This window comes from Anolis carolinensis, chromosome 3 (genome assembly GCF_035594765.1).
Source record: "Anolis carolinensis isolate JA03-04 chromosome 3, rAnoCar3.1.pri, whole genome shotgun sequence".
In the NCBI taxonomy this organism is placed as follows: Eukaryota; Metazoa; Chordata; class Lepidosauria; order Squamata; family Dactyloidae; genus Anolis; species Anolis carolinensis.
In genome coordinates this window covers 238,203,822-238,228,096 of record NC_085843.1, presented here as the reverse complement: position 1 = coordinate 238,228,096, position 24,275 = coordinate 238,203,822, and the positions used below count along the sequence as shown (strand labels likewise).

At 39.6% G+C, this 24,275-nt stretch overlaps 1 protein-coding gene across 1 annotated transcript in view; it reads right to left on the bottom strand.

Annotated features, from left to right (window-relative positions):
• The window catches only part of LOC100559647 (allantoinase, mitochondrial), a 29,515-nt gene extending 8,474 nt beyond the window's left edge, over positions 1–21,041 (bottom strand). The window contains exons 1-8 of the mRNA XM_008106529.2: positions 20,800–21,041; positions 19,594–19,751; positions 10,306–10,457; positions 7,785–7,899; positions 6,965–7,111; positions 5,447–5,492; positions 4,113–4,206; positions 3,522–3,708 (exon numbers count right to left, since the gene is read on the bottom strand). Of these exons, the coding sequence (XP_008104736.2) occupies positions 3,522–3,708; positions 4,113–4,206; positions 5,447–5,492; positions 6,965–7,111; positions 7,785–7,899; positions 10,306–10,457; positions 19,594–19,751; positions 20,800–20,830 (930 nt within the window). The 5' untranslated portion in view covers positions 20,831–21,041. The remainder of the gene's footprint in view (positions 1–3,521; positions 3,709–4,112; positions 4,207–5,446; positions 5,493–6,964; positions 7,112–7,784; positions 7,900–10,305; positions 10,458–19,593; positions 19,752–20,799) is intronic.
• Positions 21,042–24,275: the final 3,234 nt, after the last annotated feature.

Here is a 24,275-nt window from a genome sequence, read left to right as displayed (position 1 = left end):
AGAAACAGCTTTGATGTTCTAGATCAGTGATTCCCAAAGTGGGTGCGCTGCAGCGATCCAGGGGGGCGGTGATGGCCACAGGTGCATTTGAATGTTTTAACTTGTTTTACCTTTTTATTCTGAGTTCAAAAAATAGTTTCATAATTTCAAACTTCAATGTTTCTAATGTACACCTTTCTTTACTATATTTTACGAAAAAGGTAGAAACATTAATGCATATAACTTTCTGTTTAATTGCTATTAAATTTTTTTTAAAAATTAATTTCCAGGGGGAACTGAGTAATATTTTTTTCTGGAAAGGGGGTGGTAGGCCAAATAAGTTTGGGAAGCACTATTCTAGATCAATGGTTCTCAACCTGTGGGTCCCCATATGTTTTGGCCTTCAACTCCCAGAAATCCTAACAGCTGGTAAACTGGCTGGGATTTCTGGGAGTTGTAGGCCAAAAACTTCTGGGGACCCACAGGTTGAAAACCACTGTTCTAGATACTAAAATGTGGCCACATTGACATTTCTAGATCAATTGGTCGCCAAATTATTCTGAATAATTTTAAGGAATAGGGAAGATGGAGCAACACTCTTTAGCGATTCTGTTTTTATCTGAGAGGATGGTTCCAGAGAACAGTATTGGGGGATTTCTGCCTTATCATTTAGAAATTACCCAAGGAACACTGCAAACTTGCAGCTCATCTCTAAATGCTATTTAATATATATGTTCATCAGCTTGAAATGAAATGTGATTGGACTACTGGAATCATCCAACTCTTATCTTCCCATTGCATTAAATCCAGTAGTAAGAATGGATTACTTGAATCAATGCTTTTGTGCTGTTGTATGCTTGATGAGGACTAATAAACTGAACTAAAGTTGAGGACTCATCAGTGTTTTGATGAAGAAATTCTAACTCTCCACCCGCTTGCCCTAATATTGTATTTTTGCATTCAATTTACACTTTATGCAAGGACGTGTTTACAATCTGTGCCACTTACTTTCTTGGTGGCATCACCTCACCCACAATGCAGTTGAGTGGCCAAGACAACCGGGATTTTCTACCTTACTTGTTATACTATTTGTTATATAATCATAGGACTATATTTTAGGTAAGTCACTGTTGCCCTTTTCTGATTTTTAAAGATTTGCTTCCTATTATCAAATCAAAGAAAATATATGAATTACATATACCAATTTACCAATACTGATACTGGTGCTCATCTGATACTTCACTGTTGTTCTACTGAACATTTCCATTTACATGTTCACAAGTTTTTGCATTTCAAAAAGATGCATTTACATTTCACAATGTACCTCCATTTCCTCTATTTGGTATCTACTGACCTCTATAGATATAATAATCTGTGGCTTCTCAAGTCCCATTACAGTAGAGTCTCACTTATCCAACACTCGCTTATCCAACGTTCTGGATTATCCAACGCATTTTTGTAGTCAATGTTTTCATTATATCGTGATATTTTGGTGCTAAATTCATAAATACAGTAATTACTACATAGCATTACTGTGTATAGAACTACTTTTTCTCTCAAATTTGTTGTATAACATGATGTTCTGGTGTTTAATTTGTAAAATCATAACCTAATTTGATGTTTAATAGGTTTTTCCTTAATCTCTCCTTATTATCCAACATATTCACTTATCCAACGTTCTGCTGGCCCGTTTACGTTGGATAAGTGAGACTCTACTGTATTTATAATGGCATAATAAAATAACACCACTTATATAAAAAGGAAAAATCAAGATTTACTTTTTGGATTTTTTGTTTTGTTTTGATATTTTCAAGCTGTAGATGGTTGAACCTGTGAACGCAGAGTCTGCCTGTATATTGTTACGAATCCTAAACTTGACAAAACTGCTGTTTTTCTGTTTTGAAAGTACACCACAATCAGTAAAAAGATGCCTAAGAAATCAGAAATAAAATGCCAAGGGCAGATTTCCAGGACTGTCAGAGGAACAGAGTAAGACAAAGCAAACTAACTAAAAAAATACAGCCAGCTTATAGCACCTGAGAAGCTTATGGCTTATTTACAGAACATTTCACCACATGTAATGGAGGGAAGAAAAATAAAACAAACAAGGGTATTTTGAGAGCCCACAGTTTGTGACATCCATCAACTTGGTTCAGAGGGCTGCCATGCAGAAGGATCAAAGCAGAAGTCCCAATTAAGAACACATGGGCTAATGAAAAGATTAACTTTCCCCATGCCCTCCAAAAATCTGAATAAAAAAGAAGCCATAAAGGGATTTGCTGATATTAGTTGGGAGACAATGTGAAGATGAGGCTTACTTTTACAACCCAGCGAAATCAAGAATTGCAAAAAGAGTGAACTTGCTTGTGAATCACAAAAAAAGTGAATTTACTGAGAGTTAACAATCCCGTGTGTGTATCCTATTCTTCCTCTCACTGTGAGCAGGATTTTATACTCCTATCGCAGTTTGGAAGCAACAGGAAATTTCCAAACTGAGAAATTGCATTTTCACTTCAACATACCATACAGGATATGGGGTCAGGATCTCATATTTTTAGGTGCTTTTCTTGTGTTCTTGTTTTTAATTGAGTGCATTAAAAAGTAATGTGCTTTTAGTAGGCAATTAATAGTGAAAGGACTGGATGGCATGTTTTCTTCCAGTGATAACTCGACAATACAATGTATTTTTGAGTACCATATTCATAAACAGCCATGGTTATGTCCTTCATCCAGAACAACCTATAACTGCTACATATAAACAAATCCTTGCAATTACATAGTTAATTTAATTATTTTACTTGGGTTCTTTCTGGCTTTTCCCATTCTTGCAGACATTATCAACTATACCTTAACAAAACTCAGGAACCTGTAAGCAAAATCTCCTTTATAAAATTACCATATCTACTCGAGTATAAGCTGCCACTGAATGTAATGCGCACCTCTATTTTGAAAGTGCACATTACAGAAAATGAATTACTGTTGAATATAATGAGCCACGCCTTAGGATTCCCAACTGACCTCATTCACCAGGTCTTCAAAACCAAGGAAGTGGTTTTGAAGGCTTCGTGAATGAGGCCAGTTGGGTGGCTGCTGCCATTGCCTTTTCCTCTACTACATCTCCCTTCACCTGTCTCCACCTCCTTGACTCTGCTTGACTGACAGGCAAGGGGAAGCCATGCCCTTCCATAATGCTGAGTTTTCAATCTGCTGCTTCTAGATGAGGAGATGAAACTGGGTGACCACTGAGTGACCAACCTGATGGGAGAGGAGGAGGAGGTGATGGCAGCAGCTGCAAGGTATCCTTGTCCCTCAGGGTTGCACCAGCAAAGAGTAAGCAAAAGCACGTTTACATGCATTATTCAAATGCATAATTGAATCTAATTTGCATCTACATTTTTGCAATGTAATTCAGCCAAAAAAGGTGTACATTAGACTTGGATACTATTGGTGTTTCACTTGCTTTTTCAGCCGGAGGGACTACACTCGTCCACTTCATAACATACTTCAGCTTCATATATTTCTCATACTCCATGATCAATTACCTGGTTGCTTTTCTCTCTTATAGGAGGGCAGCATTTGTAGTAGGTGCCACCTGGAGGAATACATTCTGATGTCAAGCTGAGGTAATGGTGAGTAGTTTCTACTGTAATTGGTGCTCCTTGCTCACGAGCATCCTTGATGATGGGCAAAGCTTGAGCGGAGGAGAGATTAATGATGTGGCATGGTATTCTGTAAGATGGAAAGCACAAGCTTATTCAACTTTCATTGATTTCTCCCTCAGATCTATTGATTGCTTTAATCTGCAATTTCTGAGACTGATGCAAAGGTTGTCCAAAAATATTATTATAAGTCATATCTACCATCCTTTGGAACATAATAACTGTTTTCTATTTTCTCTCCAGACATATTATGCCCCCTGTCCCCATGTGTAAACTAATATACTAGTTTTCCCTGATATTTTCATTGGGGAAAATCTCCTAATCACTCCAACTGGAATTTCCCCAAACCACCAAATATTACCAGGTGGATAGAAACTTGAGCCAAGTTAGGACTAGAGAAGCTCCTTAGCTTTCATACCAGGTTCTCAACCCAGATTGTTCTCATGCATCTGCAACTGGTAACCATTTTCTTACTGATATTGTAGACAGAGCTCAGCAATAGTAAGAGTGGCCTCCACTTCCATGGTATCAGGGCGTGAGTCCAAGAATGTGCTGTATTCTGCAGTGTCTACATGGACATAAGAAAAATGATACACATTTTCAACCAACTTCATCCAACCTGATGTATTCCCCATAGGCCTCATCCTACACTGACCATCTTCAGTGCTTCTCTTGAGTGCCCTGCAATCAAATCAGTGATTTGTCACCAGAATTACTTTGCAAAGTCCTTTCTTCTAGCTCTACCAACCTATTATGCCTGCATATTGATTTCCTCCACAGTTAGGTGTAGATTGGAAACTTTGTAACCAACGACCATCTGCACTCAACACTACATATTGTCAGGGGCCAGGTGTGGAAGGGGTAGTTACTAGCTAGTACTGAGCAAAGAATACTTTGTGTGTATTTTTGGGTGGCAAATAAATCTTGCCCAGAAATGTCTGTGATAGGTTTGCCTTAGGGTTGGCAAAGTTGGAAACAACTTGAAAGCACACAAAACAATAACAAATTTGAATAGATGAATTTGTGTTGTGATATGTTTCTATTCAGAAGGATGGTTGTAAATGAGACGGATATGCTTATAAGAGGCATTGTCTTCTCCTGGCTTTGGCTGTACTTACTATTGACATGTAACCTCTGGAAAGCTATTCATGAGGGGAAATGGGCTTTAGGCTCCCAATGTTCAAGAACAGTGGTTCCCAACCTTTGGTCCTCCAGGGGTTTTGGACTTTAGCCCCCATAATTCCTAACATCTGGTAAGATGGCTGGGATTTATGGAAGTTGAAGTCCAAAACACCTGGAGGACTACAGGTAGAGTGCACTCCCCATAGGAATCTATTATTTAACAACATAAATAATATAAGAATTAGTTTTTTTAATAAGAATTAGCTTTTAGGCCAGATGCTGAAAGAGGTGACATTGGCCTTTCTTTTAAATGTTATATATGAACATTTGTGCCTTTGACTATTTTCATCCCAGCTCTTTAGAGAAGCACTGTAAAAGCAGCTGTGCTGATGTGAATACTGTCTTCCTTTCACTCTTTATGCAACCTCCTCTGTTATCTATCCTCTTTTATCCACCCCTTTATGGTGTCTCCTCTGTTATCCATCATTTTGTTTGTTTAGCTTGAAATTTGAGCTGAGCAAGCAATTCAGTTTAGACATATACTGCAATTACACAAAAATGACTTGGAGTATTTGACAAAGGGGACAGAGGAATTTGTTATATCTCCTGGCAGACAGATCTCAAAGAGCCAAAGGAAAGTTACTGGTCTAAGTATTAGCATCAAACATACAGATATACACACATACCTTCTAGGACTGGCACTGGCTGATTTGGTTCCTGTTCTGCATGGAACTGAGTAGAGAACAAGGATAATGTTTAATGCATTTTAGAAGCTCCTATCAGAAGATCAGATCAGAGATTACAGATCCAACATGGTGCACTGGTTTGGGTGTCAGACCAGGATTTGAATCCATGTTCAGCTGTGGAAACTAGGGATGTGTGCGGTATTTGTTTCCTTCGTGCACTTGTTTCGTGTTGACCATTCGTCTATATGAAACATATTATGAGATTTTTGTACAAAACATATGGCGACACGAAAATGAAAGCCGCACAGTCATCGTGCTTGCTTTCATTTTCTAGCCACGTGGCCTCCATGCCTGCGATCACTTCCTCATACGTCAGAGAAGGGGGCAGGGAGGAGGTGATCCTTGGCCAATCGGAGGCCGAAGAATTACTGAAGTGGGCTGGGCAGGGAGGGTATATAAGGGGGAAATGCCCCTAAAGCAGCCATTGCTGCTGCTGCTGGGTCTGGGTCACTGTTGCTGTGTCTCCGCTTGGCTTGGCTTGCCTTTTGCCTTTGCGGAACGTTTTCTTACCCCCCCCCCCCCAAAAAAAAATCATCAAAAAGCTTTTGAAGTTGTTGTTTGATGGTGTAATATTTTTATTAAGAAGTGAAATCTAGTCAACAGGCTGTGTATTTGTGTGGAGCATCTTTCCCATTTGGCTGGCTGGCAGCTCCCCTGGCCCTCCTTCGGCTGCTGCAGAAGTTAAGAAGGCCGGGCCAGGTGTGAGGAAAAGGAAATGCTTTTATAGGGGATTTCATTTATAAAAAGGAAAAAAAATTGCTAGAAATCGGGGGAAGACCCAAACATTTAAAAAGTTGGTGGGCTAAAAGGGGCCCATATAACCTCTGTGTGTGGCAATTTTCACCCCTATAGCCCTAAATCTGAACGGGGGAGGGGGGTGAGCCTTGGAAGCCCTCCCATTGCTGCCAATGGCACGAAAAGTTTAATTTTTTGTAAGCAAGATGAAAATTCTATTAGTATAGGCACCCTGTTTTTGAAAACGAGGACAAATACGAAAATGAGACAAAATGAATGAAACTAAACAAAACCAACAGCAATTCCATACAAATGCACAACACTAGTGGAAACTCACTGGGTGACCTTGGAAAACCTGCTCTGAACAAATCTTGCTGAGAAAACCCTGTCATATATTGACCTTTACATTTACAAATGCTTCCAAATGGGCAGCTTCTAGTGCTACCTTTGAAAGACACTGGGCAGCTATTCCATTTTCTCCTGCTTAACAATATTTCAGCAGTTTGATTTAAAAAAATAGTGTGGGGCAACAACCTTAGGAACATACTCCTCCATCAGAAAAATTCTGTGACTTAGGCAGGACCATTATTTAATTAAATCCTCATTGGGAGTTACCCTAGAGATATGCTGCACCAAAGAATAAAAAATAAAAAACCAAGGGAAAAAAAAACCAAGTTAAAACCAAGTTTACTTGAAAGCATGAGTAGGTGCCTCAGTTCTTACCAGGAGTACACAGTTTGTATCCTGCAGTTCATTCATTGCCACATGTAAATCATGCAGGCTCACGTGAGAAAAATCTTCCGCGCCAGTGGCCATCAGGAAACATTGAAACCCAGGAACACCAGCCTTCAGCATTGGCAGCAGCTCAGTCTAATAACAGCAGCATAAGGAAACATACTTAGAACCTCCAAAGGAGTATCAGTTGATGATACCCAAGCAAAAAACATGCTAATGATGTGACAAAAGAAGGAAAACCAAGGTGTGTGCGATGTTCTGTTACTATGCAGTTGTTATCAGTATCCAGCTACTATCAGACCAAAACCAAACATGAACTAGTAAATCACAAAAGTTAACAGCCTTGTTTCTGTGGAAGGCCAGCTAAACATTTCTATAACTATAGACTATATTGAGATTAAAGGGGTTACTGTTTGAAGAGGAACTTGGGCATGCCATGAAACTGATATCTGCTTGGAATTATGGATTTGAGCAACTCCACTTCAAAGGAGGAGGACAAAGTTCCACTTTTTGAAATGTGTGGTTCTCAAGTATGTTCAGTTCGCTTTTGATATGATAAATAAATAACTGCTTGCAAAGCCAGCACATTCAGAAAAACACAGCAGGGCACAGGTTGGGAACCTGAAAACTAAACTCCTGGTCTCCCCTCCTCAACCAACAGCAAGACAAAATCTATTATTATTTTGTAAAGAACTGATTGTTCTGGGACACTTTTCTTTTTCAGCTATTCCTTTTCTCTTGTTACAACATCTCTCCAAACCACAGAAGGCGTGGGTCAGCTGGTGTAGCTGCATTTCTGGATACTGACCTGATTTCCAGGAACAATAGCACCCCAAAAAGCAACATCAATATGGCACTGTCCCTTGGCAGCCTGGAATTGAGAATCAAGGGCCGACAAGCTTGTGATTGGAGGACAGCAGTGCCTGAGTGGTTGGGAAATAAAAAAACAGTTGAAGTTACCTAGAAAGGAACAAAGCTGTTACAGGCTTGTTTCTAGCACACTCTGGCCCCCAGTTTTGGGACACATTTTTTTCATGTCAGGAGTGACTTGAGAAACAGCAAGTCACTTCTGGTGTGAGAGAATTGGCTGTCTGTAAGGATGTTGCCCAGGAGACACCTGGATGTTTGATGTTTCACCATCCTTGTGGAGCTGACAGAGGGAACTCATCTGCGCTTTCTCTGGGTTGGCTTCGAACCAGCAACCTTTAGGTCAGCAACCCAACCTTCAGTTCAGCAGTCCTGCCAGCACAAGGGTTTAATCCAGTGGTTCTCAACCTGGGGTCCCCAGATGTTTTTTGGCCTACAATTCCCAGAAATCCCAGCTAGTTTACCAGCTGTTAGGATTTCTGGGAGTTGAATGCCAAAAACATCTGGGGATCCCAGGTTGAGAACCACTAGAACCCATTGTGCTACTGAGGGCTTCATACAAATTCTAATGCATCCTATTATATAAGTATATATATATTTATTATTTTGAGCAGACACCTATGTAACCAAAACAATACTAGCTGCAAACAAAAATTGTATCAGTAAACCTAAGAAACTCCAATGTTTGCAAAATCGCTTTAGGAGAACCCACCATATAGGAAAAGACCAAAATAGCCAAAACAGCCCAGTGAGGACTCTTATGTTCTCAGTGGGCACAGAAAACTCCTGGAAAAGGAACTAGGGTGGGATGATGTATAGGCATGGCAGGCTTAAACTCCAAACCGGTTTACTTTGCAATATTTTGCTGCAGGTTCCACTTGTCAATAAAAAACTTCAAAATAAATAAATTACCCATGATGTTTTTTAACTTTCACAAAATACTTGTACAAGGTCCTGAACCTGAGTACTCCTTCACCATTCAGCACTTTGGGCTGTTACTTTAAAGCTACCTAAAACCTGGAGTGGATTAATTGCCCCACCGATACCGAGGCTACCAGCTGGCACTGTGATTAGGATTTAAAATGTGTTTAATGTATTGTTCCATGACACAAAATACTGAACTGTTTTTAAATTTGTATATGCATATTTTAATGTCATGTCTGCTATTAGCCACCTTGAGAGCCTGTATTGGGAGAAAGGTGGGATAAAAACAAACGATTTTTTAAAATTGTGTCAGAAGTGAATTGAGAATATACTGCAAGTCACTTCTGGTGTGAGAGAATTGGCCATCTACAAAGACGTTGCCCAGGAGATGCCCGGCTATGTTACCATCCTGTGGGAGGCTACTCTCATATCCCTGCATGGGAAACTGGGGCTGACAGATGGGAGCTCACCCCATCTTGTGGATTCAAACTGCCGACCTTCAGGTCAGCAGTTCCACCAGCACAAGGGTTTAACCCATTGTGCCACCGCAGCTCAATAAATAAACAAACAAATCATAAATAAGGTTTGTTAAAACAACATTAAGAATGTTCTTAGCATCTCTTCTATTTAATTTTTGACAATGATATATATGTGTAGAAATTGGGTGGAAGGCTGAAAAAGGATAAAACCACATAGACAGCAAGTGTATGCAAACTGAATGTTCAGGTACATCTTTGGTTATAGTATGATGACACATCCTACACCATCTGAATAAGGCCAGTAGCTGGCACTGCAGGACTATGTTAGGCATTTTAGGACTCATGCACAACAAAAGCCACTAATGCTGCCAAAAGAGAAGTCTTCTGACCAGAATGCTCTTAAGTTATTAATGCCAGGTATCTTGCAAGCTTGGCTAGAGCAGAGTATGTGGCTGAGCAAAGCATGTGTAAGTTCATGTAGTGATGCAGAAAGCAGCAAAGACAGAGATTTAATTCATTGCAGGAGGGAAGTTCATGCAGGTCAATTCCCTGTTGCCTTCTGCCCTCCTGCTGCCCTCCTCAGAATGTTCTTCCTGTGGGTCACTGGAATTGCCTCAGATACATGTAGTCAGGAGGGTAAGAGAAATGGTGAGTGTGTCTGCGTGCCTATTGTCCTTATTGTTGTTGGGTGCCTTCAAATAATTTCCAGTTTACAGTCACTTTCATGGGTTTTTTTGGGAGGAGCAATATTTGTTCATAGTGGGTTGGGGTTGCCTTCCTCTGAAGTTGAGGATGTGTGACTTGCTCAAAGTCATCTATGAAGTTTTCATGACTGAGCAGGGATTCAAACCTGGCACCTGGAGTGGCCTGGTACTTGGGAGTTGTAGTCCAACTTTGAGTGTTGGACTACTCCACACTAGCTGTCTCGCCACATTGGGTCTCTACTGCCCTTTTCATTGTGTTTTTAAATCATAAGATTGCCCTGAGGAAGCTCCTTGTGCAATCTGGATTAAAACAGGAACATCTTGGTCCCCTCCCACCAATCCCCAGGTCCCATACCGTGGCATGTCAACGATGGTGGTGATGCCTCCTGCAGCTGCAGCCTTAGTCACAGATGCGAATCCTTCACAGGATGGGTGTCCAGGCTCACAGATGTGTACGTGTGGGTCGACTATTCCAGGCATGACCACAAGGTCTCCAATATCGAGTATCTGTAAGCAAAAGGGCCAATGAGGCTTAACAGGTCACTACAGTTGGCTTAAAAGGTACAGTTCCTCTAAATGTTTGTATCTTGTGCAGGCTTTCCTTAAAATGCTAGGGCAGGCATGGGCAAACTTGGACGCTCCAGGTGTTTTGGACTTCTACTCACACAATTCCTAACAGCTGTTAGGAATTGTGGGAGTTCAAGTCTAAAACACCTAGAGGGCCAAAGTTTGCCCATGCCTGTGCAAGAGTTTAATAAAGGAGCTTCTTTAGGGTGATATGGAAAGATTGAAGAGGGTTTAAAAGACTCCACCATGAAGTGCAGTGGAGTCTCCTACTCTGGAGGTCTTTGAATAGACCTAATCTGCCAGGAGTGCTTTAACTGTGGGCCCTTCCAGACAGGTAGAAAACAGGTTTTCTGCTTTAAACTGGATTATATGAGTCCGCACTACCAGATAATCTAGGATAAACAGAAAACTCAGCATCAGATACTGGGATATAGGGCCTGTCTGGAAGATCCTGTGTATTCCTGAATGGGAAAGTGGGATTGGGTTAATGATCTGGTAGTCTCTTCCAACTCTATTTTGCAAACTTTTTAAAAACCACAAATTGGTGTCAGAATGAAAGTTGTGCAAATGTGTTGATTTTATGTAAAGAAAACAGCAAAAGTCTATATCCTGAGACAATCAAAGTCAGTGAAATATGATACATAGTACTATCTAAATAGGCTTTCCATGACACTATACCACAACCCACATAAAATTATTTATACCATTCTAACATTAGCACTGCTATTCAGAGTTAGCACTGCTAGATTTTTTTTTGCCCATTCTGTCTAAGTATGTTTGAAATCACAGGAAGAGTAACAGGAAGCTCATCCAACAAAATATTTGCTCTATTACCAATGTGTTGGACAATCTTTTCCAAAATGTAGCTCTTTTTTGCAAATAGTTTAACATTTTTTATTCAACAACACTGCCTTACATGTGCTAGAAAGGAAATCTTACAACTATTGTTGCTGTCTTACACAAGACAGAAGACATGCTGTGACATGAAATCTCAGCCATACCCCTGGGTTTATGTGCATACTAAGACTAGCAGGGTAATCATTCCTCCTTTTTGTTATGGCCCTTTTCACTGTAGCGTGGGGTACTCATTCTGTTCCTATGCCTGGGTTTGCCATGAGGAACCCAGTTTGAGTATACATTCATTGAACATGGGACATGTTTTTTGCAACATCCGAATTTCAATAGGCAGCCTGCAATTGCAAAGTGGGAATGTGGAAGAATGGATTCCAGTAAATGATCCTTTTGTATGAGTGGATGAATTCAACACAGCAGCTGTTTGTCTTTTCCTCCCGGTCTTCTGGAAATTCATTGACTTTCAGAGGCTCAGCTGCATTTTATGTCATTCCTGCTTAATTTGTCTGCCTCTTTAAATCTCCAGTCAATTGTGCATTCCCTTTGGATGGTCACATTGTCCCATTTTTATTAATGCATACAATCAAAACCTCAAAGCCAATCTAATGTGTTTGTCTAAAATAAGAGAAAGTAATGAAGAAACAAATAATACCATATTTACACTTAACCTTTATATTGTTGTCTTACCACTATACATTAGGCTTGTGCATTGATTCAGTTTGGTCAGTTTCCTTTGGCCTGTTCAGCTTCTTCAGCCAGCCGTAATGGCAAGGGCTCACCCGCCATGTCTTTTTTTGCCTAAAACAGCCCGTGTGGCTACTTTCTTCCCTTCTATTCAAGTACCTGGCACATGCTTCCTTATCCCGATTCCTCAAACTTAGGCTCCCTTGAAAGGAAGACAGGAAAGGGTCCCAGGAACAGAAAGGGAAACCTTGTAAGTTCCCCACTGCCACCAATTGGCCGGATCTTCCTGGATCTTTTGGCTGCCTAGCCAAAAACAGATTCTTCTATCAGACATTTTTCAGGAGGCTCCAGAAAACAGATCTGGGTATCCAACAAAATTCAGATACCAAAAATGGATCGCTCTCCAGCTGAATTGCACAAGCCTACTATATATCACAACTATGCCCAAAGAATTCTGGGAATTGGAATTGGGTGAGATGCAATAACATCGGTATTTAGATGTTTTAATCCCATTTTCTTCATAACACTTCAGTTCTTAGAGCCTTCTCTAGACATAATAGGAGGCTGAAGTATTTGCTGCTGTAGTTCTGTTTTAGTATTATTATTTTGAAATATCTAAATAAAAATTAATTGCCCTTATTCCCATGTTTTTTCTAGGATCCTTTCACTATAACTTCATTCAAACATATATTTAAAACATCTTTGTGTTAAGACAACATCTTTGTTTTAGGACCTGATTATATCATCAAAGAGACTATGTGCCTTCTCCATCAACTTCTAGGTTTTATTTGGGTAGATGGGTTCTACAAAGCTTCAAATTGTATGACGTCTCTCTTATTTCTTCTAAAGGGAGATAATTTGTTTTTCTTAATATTTGCCCTAGGACAGTGGTTCCCCACCTTTGGTCCTCCAGTTGTTTTGGACTTCAACTCCCAGAAATCCTAGCAGCTTATCAATTGTTAGGAATTGTGGGAGCTGAAGTCTAAAACATTTGGAAGACCAAAGGTTGGGAATCACTGGTCTAGGAGGTTGAAGATCTATGACTGGATCTATACTGCTATATAATGCAGTTTTGTTTATAGATTCAACCTTGATTTTTCATGTTCTTACAAGTTATTTTCCATAATACATTTTTGAGATTTTGAGGTAGCTGGGCCATTCCATTTCCAGCTACTGCCCAGACACTACAAAAATAAATTAAATTGTCATACAAACAAACAAACAAACAAAAACCTAGTGTGACAGAAAACTAAATTAGGCTGTCTATATTCGCTCTAGATCAGTGGTTCTCAACCTGTGGGTTCCTAGATGTTTTGGCCTTCAACTCCCAGAAATCCTAAAAACTGGTAAACTGGCTGGGATTTCTAGGAGTTGTAGGCCAAAAACCTGATGACCCACAGGTTGGGAATCACTGCTCTAGATAGAAGAACTACAAAGAGGCTGTTAGCAAACCCAGGTTCTCTGACTGTTATGGTTGAGCCTTCTGGCTCCGGTACTAGGAGACGGGGTCGTAAGACTCCTCGAGAGTCAGACTCTTTTGAGGAGCGTGAAAGGAAACGGCTCCGGGACTTATTTGCAGAACCAACAGATGAAGACTCATTTGAGGGTTTTACCGAGGGAATGGAGGAAGAGATGGTTAGCTCAGAGGAGGATGACATGGAGTGGACTCGTGTGAGGGAGGATTTGGGTGTCACCGGCAATGATAGCATGGGAGGCGATTGGCGGGTTGCAGGATCAGACCCATGGACGGGCTGGAGGGATGGAGCGGGATCCACAGCTGGGGATGCTGTGGGGCATAGTCAAAGGTGTTTTAGCTCTGATGAGGATGATGATGAGGCACCTGGAATTAGGATAGCAGCTGACAGCGATGAGGAGTTATGAACTGGGATAAAATGGGGTTTAGGATCAATGGCTAATTGCGTTGGGCAAGGTAATCTGGACGAACGCTTGGGCTCTTGTTGGGGAACTTCCTGAAGACGGGTGTGATTCGTTGCTGGATACGTAAGTTACCAAGGACACTGGGCATAGACGGCGGGAGGAACTGTGTGGGGTTTTTCTGTGCAACTTGTGTTTAATCTTGATAGCTTGGACCTCCGTCGTCTTTTTGATGGACATTAATTACCTACTCTGGATTGACGCTGGACTGACTGACTGACTACGACCTCGGACTATCCCTTCTGTGGCTATCGGTGGAACTTGTGGAACTTTAGACGTCTGCACTTGGCTTTCGACCTTGGACCGGATTGGGACCCTGCTGACCGCCGTTACCCTGATTGATGTGCCTGGACCCGGATTTCGCTCGTTGCACGGAGGAGTAAACAGCCTGAGTGATTCATCTGTAGCTTTTGAGTAGCAGAGAGGAATCTGCTGCCAGCTTTTGTGTTCATTTTGACCTCTGTTTACCAACTTTTGTTTGTTTAAATTGCCAGGCTGAAGTAAGCACTTTTGATTTAATCCAGATTAAACTCCTGTTTAATCCGGTTTATCCTTTCGAACCGTTTTAATTCAAACGGAGCAGTTTCTGTTACTTTTCACACTAAAGACAAGTGTTTGCCTAGTCCTTTGTTTCCTACGGGCATTTTTTAGTTCTGTAACTTTAATAAACTGTGTTGTACTCTATTTGGTGGCGTTCTGTCTTTGACACTGACCATCTAACCAATTTACATGGGGAATGACCAAATTGCAGGATTATTCTAAGGACTACTGGACTAATGTATATATACAGTTTAGAAGTGGGATGTACATGCTAGTTTTGGTATAATTAATGTCTTCAAAGTAGTATAGCAGCTGTGATTAATTGATGGCAGCTTCACAATTAATTAGTGGGCTGGTAATATGAAAGCACTCTAGGGGCATCACAGATGATGTGAACAAATTCCCCACAAAGACTTAAAAATCCAGCTAGGATTTTGACAGTACAAACCCAGGGTTCAATTTCTATGGCTGGATGGCCCAAGGCTCCTGAATGTGCAACAGTAGTTTTACACCAGGGATACTGAGTCACCAGGCTAGCAATGCCATAGCACAGCTCTGTAATGAGAAATTTGTTGGGAAGGAAATGAAACGTCATCTGTAAAATATTGGAAGATCCATGATAATGTAATTCATCAGTAATACATTAGTGTCAGATAGAGAACTGGCTGTTCCAGCTAATATCAGAGAGGTACAATTTCTTGGAAATTGTAAAAGCAGAATCTCCCACAACATGAATGATATGTATGAATGATTAATACGTACATAAATTAATGCAGTTTGACACCACTTTAACTGCCATGGCTCAATTCTATAGACATGAGAAACGTAGTTAGGTGAGGTACCAGCACTGTTTGGCAGAGAAGAATAAACACCATATAAAACTACAACTCCTGTGATTCTGTAGCACTGAGCTATGGCAGTCAAAGTGGTATGAAACTGTATTAATTATACATTAGTCACAGGGTGAAATCCAACACATCCTTGGCTCCCAACACTGATTACTTTAAAATTATTTGGTTTATATTTTTGGCTTGTCTTGCATTCTTAGCTGATATCCCTCGGTTTAAACATTTTAGTGATGTTTATATTATAGGAGCTTAATGTACAATAAGCTATTTTTGCAACTTATCTAAGGAAAAAAGACAAGATAGCAATGATGTTATAAATAAAAAGTTATAAATAAAAAGGTACAGATGCCAAGATCTTCAGCTCAATAAAAGAAAGGAGGTCCAGAGAAGAGCCCTTTGCTGTGTAAAATGTGCATATACATAGAAAAACTATTTGTTAGCAATCCTGTTTGGAATCTTGTATTTATTCCTAACTAGAGTAAATTCATTGAGCCATATATTGAATGGTGAGACAATAGATAGGTAAATCCAGTTGATTCAATGGGTCTAGCTGGGACTAATGGGATTTAGCCAATACTGGTTTGAAACCATTTTTTCTCGGAAAATTTGTGATGAATTACATCACTACAGGTCTAATTTGAATTAATTGCTATATGTCTAATTTGTCAGTACACAGTGGAGGAACACATGTAAACTACTATTTTAGTGAAAAACAGGTCAACTGTGCAATTCATTTCCACAATATCTAGCAATAGATCTTGTGGAAATGGGTCTTGCAATATTTTTGAAAGGGAATTCAAAATATTCATGGAAGATACAGTTGTCAGTAGATTTAAGTCATGATAGCTTTATCCAGAATCTAAGTTTGCCAGTCTGCTACCAAGCACAATTCAAAGTGCTGGCTTTAGTCTATAAAGTCCTAAAACGTATTATGTTGTAAACCACTTTGAGTCCCCCTAGGTGTGAGAAAAGTGGTATATAAATGAAATAAATAAATCAGTCAGAATGGTTGCCACAGAAGAACAATAGGAGAGGGCTATTTATTATTATATTTCCTATTTATTATTCTCTTTCCTCCAATAAGCTCAGTGTTCCATGCATAGGTCTTATCCTTCCCATTGACCTTTACGATTGCTCTGTGAGAGTTAGGTTGAGAAAAAAGGGCAGAATTGCCTCAAGGTCACCCAGTGAATTCTATTGTGCTCATTAGAACCTCTTATCTCCCAAGTTCTGAGATGCATCTACACTGTAGAAATAGTGCAGTTTGACAACACTTTAACTGCCAAGTCTCAATGCTATGGAATCCTGGGAGTTGCAGTTTGGTGAAGCATTAGCACTCTTTGGGAGAGAAAGCTAAAGATTTTTAAAAACGATTGCAATTCCCAAGCTTTTATAGCACTGAGCCATGGCAGTGAAAATTGTGTTAACTTGCATTAATTCTTTAATGTATATGCACCCAATTCTTATACCCTAAGTACATGTAACTGGCTATTGTCCTATGTTCTATCTATGGGCTTCATGTGGGCATCTAACTTGGAAAAGTTAATTAGACAAGACAGGGCTTCAACTTTCCTATATTCCTATCTTGTTAATTTTACTCATATATCATTCTGATTACTCACATGGACATATTATTTTTATAAGAAAGAAAACCAGCAGCTTTTCTACCCAAACCTGTCTCATGAGCTCTACACATGGGCTGATCATGAATAATTCACCAATGGAGTGTGTGGGAGTGTCAATTATTAGCCAAGAAATATGAATAATAGTGTGGATCAGCAGCAAACACTGATAAAGGGTCAGTGGCCAGGTAACTAAAAGTTCAACCCTCAACGGAAGGGGCTAAAAAAAGAAAAGAGAAAACATATGATTGTGCTCCAGACCCAATGCATTAGCTGTGGATTTTATTCACAGCTCCTCACTTACCTTATGGCTTTGGGGCTTTGTTCTCTGCTCAGTTACAGTAAAGTCAATAGAGCCATAGCAGTGTAAAACATGTGTAACTGAGTGGAGAATTAGCCTCCAGGGATGTAATGTTTGGTGTTGGGATTGCTCCCTTCTATAACCTGCTTCACACAAGCTCTCCAAATATTCAATGCTCTGGTTCTCTTTCAGAATAGACTTGGGACCTCATTATCTGAAAGCGTGCCATCTCTATCACATCCTGAATCAATACTTTATCATCACAACCTTTCCCTGGATCTGAAATTAAATGGGCAAAACGAGGAGAGGCAGCCTTCTCAGTCTTAATGTGAGAATACCCTTGGTGATTTACACCAGTGTAACCAGAGGTTACGCCAGCCTAAGTATTTTATTATATAGCATACAAAGAGGTATTCAGTACCTCCTTTTGCAATACTTTCCTTTCAGTGGCACAACAGTCAAGCACAACTCCTCTTCCAATAAAAATGGCTACAAGTATCATTCATGTATTTTTGCATAGCTAGGAGGAAAGAAGCCTGCTTCACACTCCCAAATCGCCAGAGTAGGTATTGTGATTGATCATCATTCAAATCATCCCATCTATGGAATTATGTATCTCCAAAAGCCATCATGTATGCATTTTAGTGTTAATTTTGGACCATTTTTATGTGCTCAGATCTTCTAGAAGTCTTCAAGTAATTAAAATGAGTTGCTGTAAATATAATACAATGCAACTTTCTTTCGACCTTCAAAGGTCAACTAATCATTTACTGTTTGTTGCGATAAAATTATGTAATTATACAGTATTTTGTGCTCACGTTTTAGATTTTACTATTCTCTTGCCATAGACCCAAGGCTACATAATTGTAGACAATGAGATTAAGCTTTTGTGTTAGCGTATCAAGTAACAGATTCTAGTTACTTTATAAATAGTTTCTTTAGAGGGCATTTTTAGAAACATCTTGACCACTTTAAAGTTTTATTCCATCTATATATATAAAAGAATGATGGCATCACGGCGACCCACAAAACAACAAAACTACAGGCCCCCCAACCTCGAAATTTGACAACACAACCCATCATCCACGCCTCTAGGTTGATACAACAAAAAGAAAAGAAAAATAAAGTCCTAATTAGAGAGAGAGGAATAATTGCTTTTATCCATTTGCTGTCCGTTAGAAGGCTAAGCTCCTCCAACTTGGTCTCCTAGCAACCCAATAAAAAATAATAAAAAACACTAAAAATTAATACAATAAAATACTATAATAACAGAAAATAACTAAAAATAATACAAGAAAATAATAAAATATAATAAATAAAAATATAACTTACAATAAAATTAATAAAAAATTGCAAATAACGTCAAATAAAAATTACACAACAATTTTTAACCAGTACCACCACCACTTTGCCACAGCAACGCGTGGCCGAGCACAGCTAGTTGTCTTACAAATTTTAAGTCTGGCCCATAAAAAAAGGAACAAAATGTGCTGAGCAACACTAGTGTTTCTTTCCTAACATTGCAATGACAAAGAATCACTTTTTAACTATTGCAATGAAAAATGAGAAGAAATTACTTTTTAGAATTACTTTTTCAAACTCTGCAAATGGCACCCATGTTGGATGGCTTTTATTCCCTACAATAAACATAATTCAACATTTGTTATACAGCAACGATGTGAGAGATTCTCTATTTGAATTCTTTAATGAGATTCTCTCTAGATATATAAGTGTAATAATTTTTTCTTCAGGGCCTCTCAGCTTGCACTCACCCTTATGCCTTTTCAGTCTCTGGTTCAAACTATTTTTATTCTATCAGACTAAAAAAGAATGTTGGATCTGTAGCTGTTTTTAACATTTGTTGTGTTGGAATATGATTTTGTTTTAGGGTTGTTGTTTTTTTCATTTTTAAACCATCCTGGAAATTGAATGGCTGCTGTGGTGCAGCGGATTAAACTGCTAAGTTGCAGAACTTTCGCAGTTCAAATCTGTGGGATGGGGTGAGCTCCCATTGTTCGCCCTAACTTTTGCCAACCTAGCAGTAGAGTAGATCAATAGGTACCACTTCAGCGGGAAGGTAATGGTGCTCTATGCAGACATGCCACCCACATGACCTGGGAGGTGTCTATTGACAACGCCAGCTCTTTGGCTTAGAAATGGAGATGAGCACCACTCCCCAGAGTCGGACTCAACTAGATTTACTGTCAAGGAGAAACTTTTACCTTTACTAAAGGAAAACTATGCACAGCTGTGAAAGAAATCACAAATAAATAACATGTGAAATGGAGTGATACCTTTTCTCCACTGGGTCTGGCCCAGTTTCTTTTCGGCAGAACGTCAACGATCTTGCCATCGGAGATGACGATCTCTGCTGGGCCAATGGTGTTATCCAGCACCACCTGGTTGCTTCTTACATACATAACTTCTGAGCCCACATCCAGTTTGGCTGGCCCTTAATTAAAGGTCGAATTCAGTTAACAAAACAACCAATATTTTTCATGATTTCAGTCTTTTTCTTACATACCCATAACTTCTATGTCATGCACTTTAATTTATGCCCTCAGATTTAAGTGTAATTTGAGTAGAAGAACTTGAATTATTTCCCTAATATTCCTTCAGTTATAATAATATGGAAGGACCTAGGGTTAACTAAAACCTCTTTTTCTTAATCATGAGGTTTCGGATTTATGAGATCTCTGTTTCTTATTAATTAAAAAGAAAACGGATAGATGGTTATCAAAGTAAACAACAGCCTCCAGCATTTCAGAATACTGGAAAGGCTAAAAGAGAGTGAAGACAATGGCACTGGTGACAAACGTTAGATTTAGAGTCACCCTAAGTCTGAAGTGACTTGAAGGCACACAATAACAACAATCCTAATTAACTTGTCTCTCTGGTATTCTTATGTTTATTGAAATTGTGTTTTTAACCATTTTGTTACTTCTATTGTTTTCATTCTTATCTATGTTTTGTTTTTGATGGATATTTGTATTTGTATCTATGGGCACTTGCCCCATGTGTAAGCCGCCCCGAGTCCCAATTGGGAGATGGTGGCAGGGTATAAAAATAAAGTAGTAGTAGTAGTAGTTGTTGTTGTTGTTGTATTATTTCTTCAGCCAAAAGCAGGTCCACACTTCCCATTGAAATACTGTTAAGTTTGTTCATGAAAATGGTTCTTCATTTTAAATATTGCAATGTTCTTTCATATATTTTTGCACTACAAATAAGATATGTGCAGTGTACATAGGAAATCTTTCATCCCCCCCCCAAAAAAAACTATAGTCCAGCCCCCCAACAGTCTTAGTGACCATGAACTGGCACTCTCCTTAAACATTTGAGGACCGCTGGTCTACAATACAACAATATCACACCAAATATCACCTGAAATGGTAATCCTTCCATTATCCTGATATTTCTGACATCATTCAAATGGAAGTTTCCACCAGAGCTTCTCAATCAGATTATACTAATCTCTGTTGTTTCGGTGGTCCCTCACTTACCTGCTTGAGGTGCACTGCTTTTCCTAGACATGTTGCGCTGGTGACAAGAATCAAAACCTCTGGTTGCCACTGCCTCCTTGTCTCTCTAAATGAGTTTCCTTTTGCCTTCTGGTGCACTTTTATAACAAGCAATACAGCATAAAAAACAACTCCAGGACAGGTGGCTGTGGGTCTGGTTTTAACCTGAACACTAATACAACTTGGGACAGGGGGCCGCTATCAAAATTTCCCATATTCTCTTCTGAGACCTTGGGAGATCAGTGATCACACTAGTGGAGTTAATCATTAGTTGTTTGATCTTTTGCAACCAGAAAGTTATTTCTCTTTGAAAATGTTCAAAAACTAAAAATCAATGTCAAAGGGAAATGAACTATTTCTGATGTCCACTATCTAAATAAGTTTTGTCGGCATTGATTGTTTGCCAATTTTTTTTAGGGAGATAGGGTGGGATAAAAAATAAAGTTTTTTAAAATTATTAGTTTCAATTGCTATTAAAATAAAACTTCACAAAATGGAAAACATGCTAAAGAATGTAGTAAGTGCCATCGATCAGTTCCATATTGCTCTTTTACATACATTAACTTTGAAGCAGAAAGAGCTACAGCTCTGAATAGCCATTGCTCTGTAAGCTGCATTTAGTGCTGAAAGATTCTAGTAGAACATGGAAATGACTACATAGGGTTGCTGTGAGTTTTCTGGGCTGTATGGCCATGTTCCACAAGCATTATCTCCTGATATTTTACTCAGGATAGAATGCTTCTGGAACATGGCCATACAGCCCAGAAAACTCACAGCAATTCAATGATTCCGGCCATTAAAGCCTTTGACAACACAATGACGACATACTTCCATGTTCAGGTAGAACTATTTACTTTGCAATTAATTACCTTCCTCAATAACAAAGAGTGTATTCATATTACATTATGGTTGTAGCTATGCAAAGGGTAATAATCATTTTGAAATAAAATTGTAGTGGAGAGTTTATTTTATATCCAAGGCCAGTTGCTGCCTGATATAAGCTGTTGCTACCTTTCCTGCATCCGGATCTCGGTAGAAATGTATAATTCAACAATGATATACCAGTATGCAAAGTGATCCTGTAGCACCTTAGAGACTAGCTGAGAGAATGAAGTCAGTAGCATAAGCTTTCATACAGGAAACGTACTTCCTTAGATGTTACCAATTTTGTTCTCTCAGGACTTGTATACACTGTTGAAAAAAACTTCTATGTGGCACATTTTCCCAGTACTGTTAATGTGATACACATTGCACCCATTGTATTGTCATAACCAACAACACCTTTCTCCCTGGCAAACTCACCTTGCTGTTAGCAAGTGATCTACATTTCCAGTCTGTCACATTATTTTCAGCCACATGTCCATTACCACTCTGTTTTCTCTCTCCCACCATGCATGAAAATATATACATTTTCTGTTAACCAGAGATATGCTAATACTGATACATAGATAGGCAGGTATCTGTACACATGTACCTTATTTTTAATAAGGGAAAATTTAGGGGGAAACCGCTGAGCTTCTGAACTTGTTGACTGAATGGTTGGCAGTTCAAATCCAGGGAGTTGGGTAAGCTCCCGTTGTTAGCCCCACTTCTGCCAATCTAGCAGTTCGAAAATATGCAAATGTGAGTAGATCCATAGGTACCACTCTGGCAGGAAGGTAACGGTAGTCCACGCAGTCATGCCAGCCACATGACCTTGGATATGTCTATGGGCAACGTCGGCTCTTCGGCTTAGAAATGCAGATGAGCACCAACCCCCACGGACACGACAAAACTTAATGTCAGGGGAAAACCTTTACCTTTACATTTACTGGGGGGAAAACTCCTGTTGGGAATGATCACCTCCTACCAACTAGTTTCACCTATCAATAACTTCTCTGTGAAACTCCACAGTAAAGCAATGCCACCTGGGAGGTTGGCCACATGCATAAAAGCCCAAGTTTTCTGTAGAACTGCAGGGTAAAATGCACGGTAGATTAAAACCTTCATTGCAAGTGATTCATCAGGAACATTGTGTGTGGGGACTATAGTGCCTATAAAGTGAATAACATGATTTTAGTCCATGTAGTAGACAAACCTTCAGTCTTTAAATTGCTACAAGATCCCTTTGCATACTAATATTTCATGGCTATGTCTTGGAGTGAAATGCCACTGCCACTTAGAAAGCAGACAATGTGCTGCAGGGCAATATAGAGATTTTAATGATGAGTCCAGTAGAAACTGAAATGCCTTTCTGTTATGAATTGTCTAGATGTTGACGCTGACCCCCCTGTGAGCAGCCACCTCCAATAACCTCTGTTTAACGCAAACACACATCCCTCCAAGCGCCATCATCGCAGCAGTGCTGCAATCTGGCTAAGCAGTCATTAGATAACAACAATGCAATGGAGTGAATACCAGCAGGGGAGGATGGCAAACAGGAAATGCTCCAGCTGGAGCCAGTCAAGTGCGAGAAACATCTTCAGCTGTAGAAATGAAAGTCAAAGATACAACCGTGTTACGTTGGTCAGGAATATCAGTATGCAAAAGGATATTGCAGACCTTTGAAAATCATATTGTAGCATAAGCTTTTGTAAAGGAAGTGATGACGCAACAAAGACCTTGAACCTGAGCAGCAGCAACATAAAACAGTGTCTGTTATGCCTGTTATGACTCAAAGGCTAATAATAATAATAATAATAATAATAATAATAATAATAATAATAATAATGTGTTGTCAAAGGCTTTCATGGCCAGAATCACAGGGTTGTTGTGTGTTTTCCGGGCTGTATGGCCATGTTCCAGAACATTCTCTCCTGACGTTTCACCCACATCTATGGCAGGCATCCTCAGAGGTTGTGAGGTATACTGGAAAAAACTAAGCAAGGAAGGTTTATATATCTGTGGAAGGGCCAGGGTGGGATAAATAACTCTTGTTTGTTGGAAGCCAGTGTGAATATTGTAATTAATTACCTTGATTAGCATTAATAGTCTTGCCAGATTCAGGAGAGAATGCTTCTGGAACATAGCCATACAGCTCAGAAAATACACAACAACCCAATAATAATAAAAACAACATTTTTTTACCGTATATTCTGCCCTATCTCTCCAAGGAGACTCAGGACGATCACAGTATACATACACAGCAAACATTCAATGTCATTTGGACAGGACAGAACAGCCAAAAAGGAGGTATGTTGTGTTGATGTCCAGCTTTGGCGCCTTGGAGGTTGTGCTTGAATCCAGCCATCAGGACTTCCTCCTTTCTTTTGGTTGCAGAGTATTTTCTGTTTTTCTTTTCTTTTATGGTGTCATAAAATACCTCCCCTGCTTTTTAGCAGTACTTAATTTCTCTACTTATAGTTCTAAGCTGTTTCGAACTGCTTAGGTAAACAGTGAGCTGGGCTGACAGTCGGGTGCTCACTCCAATCCGGGGTTTCGAACTGGCGACCTTTCAGTTGGTAGATCTTATTGCTTCT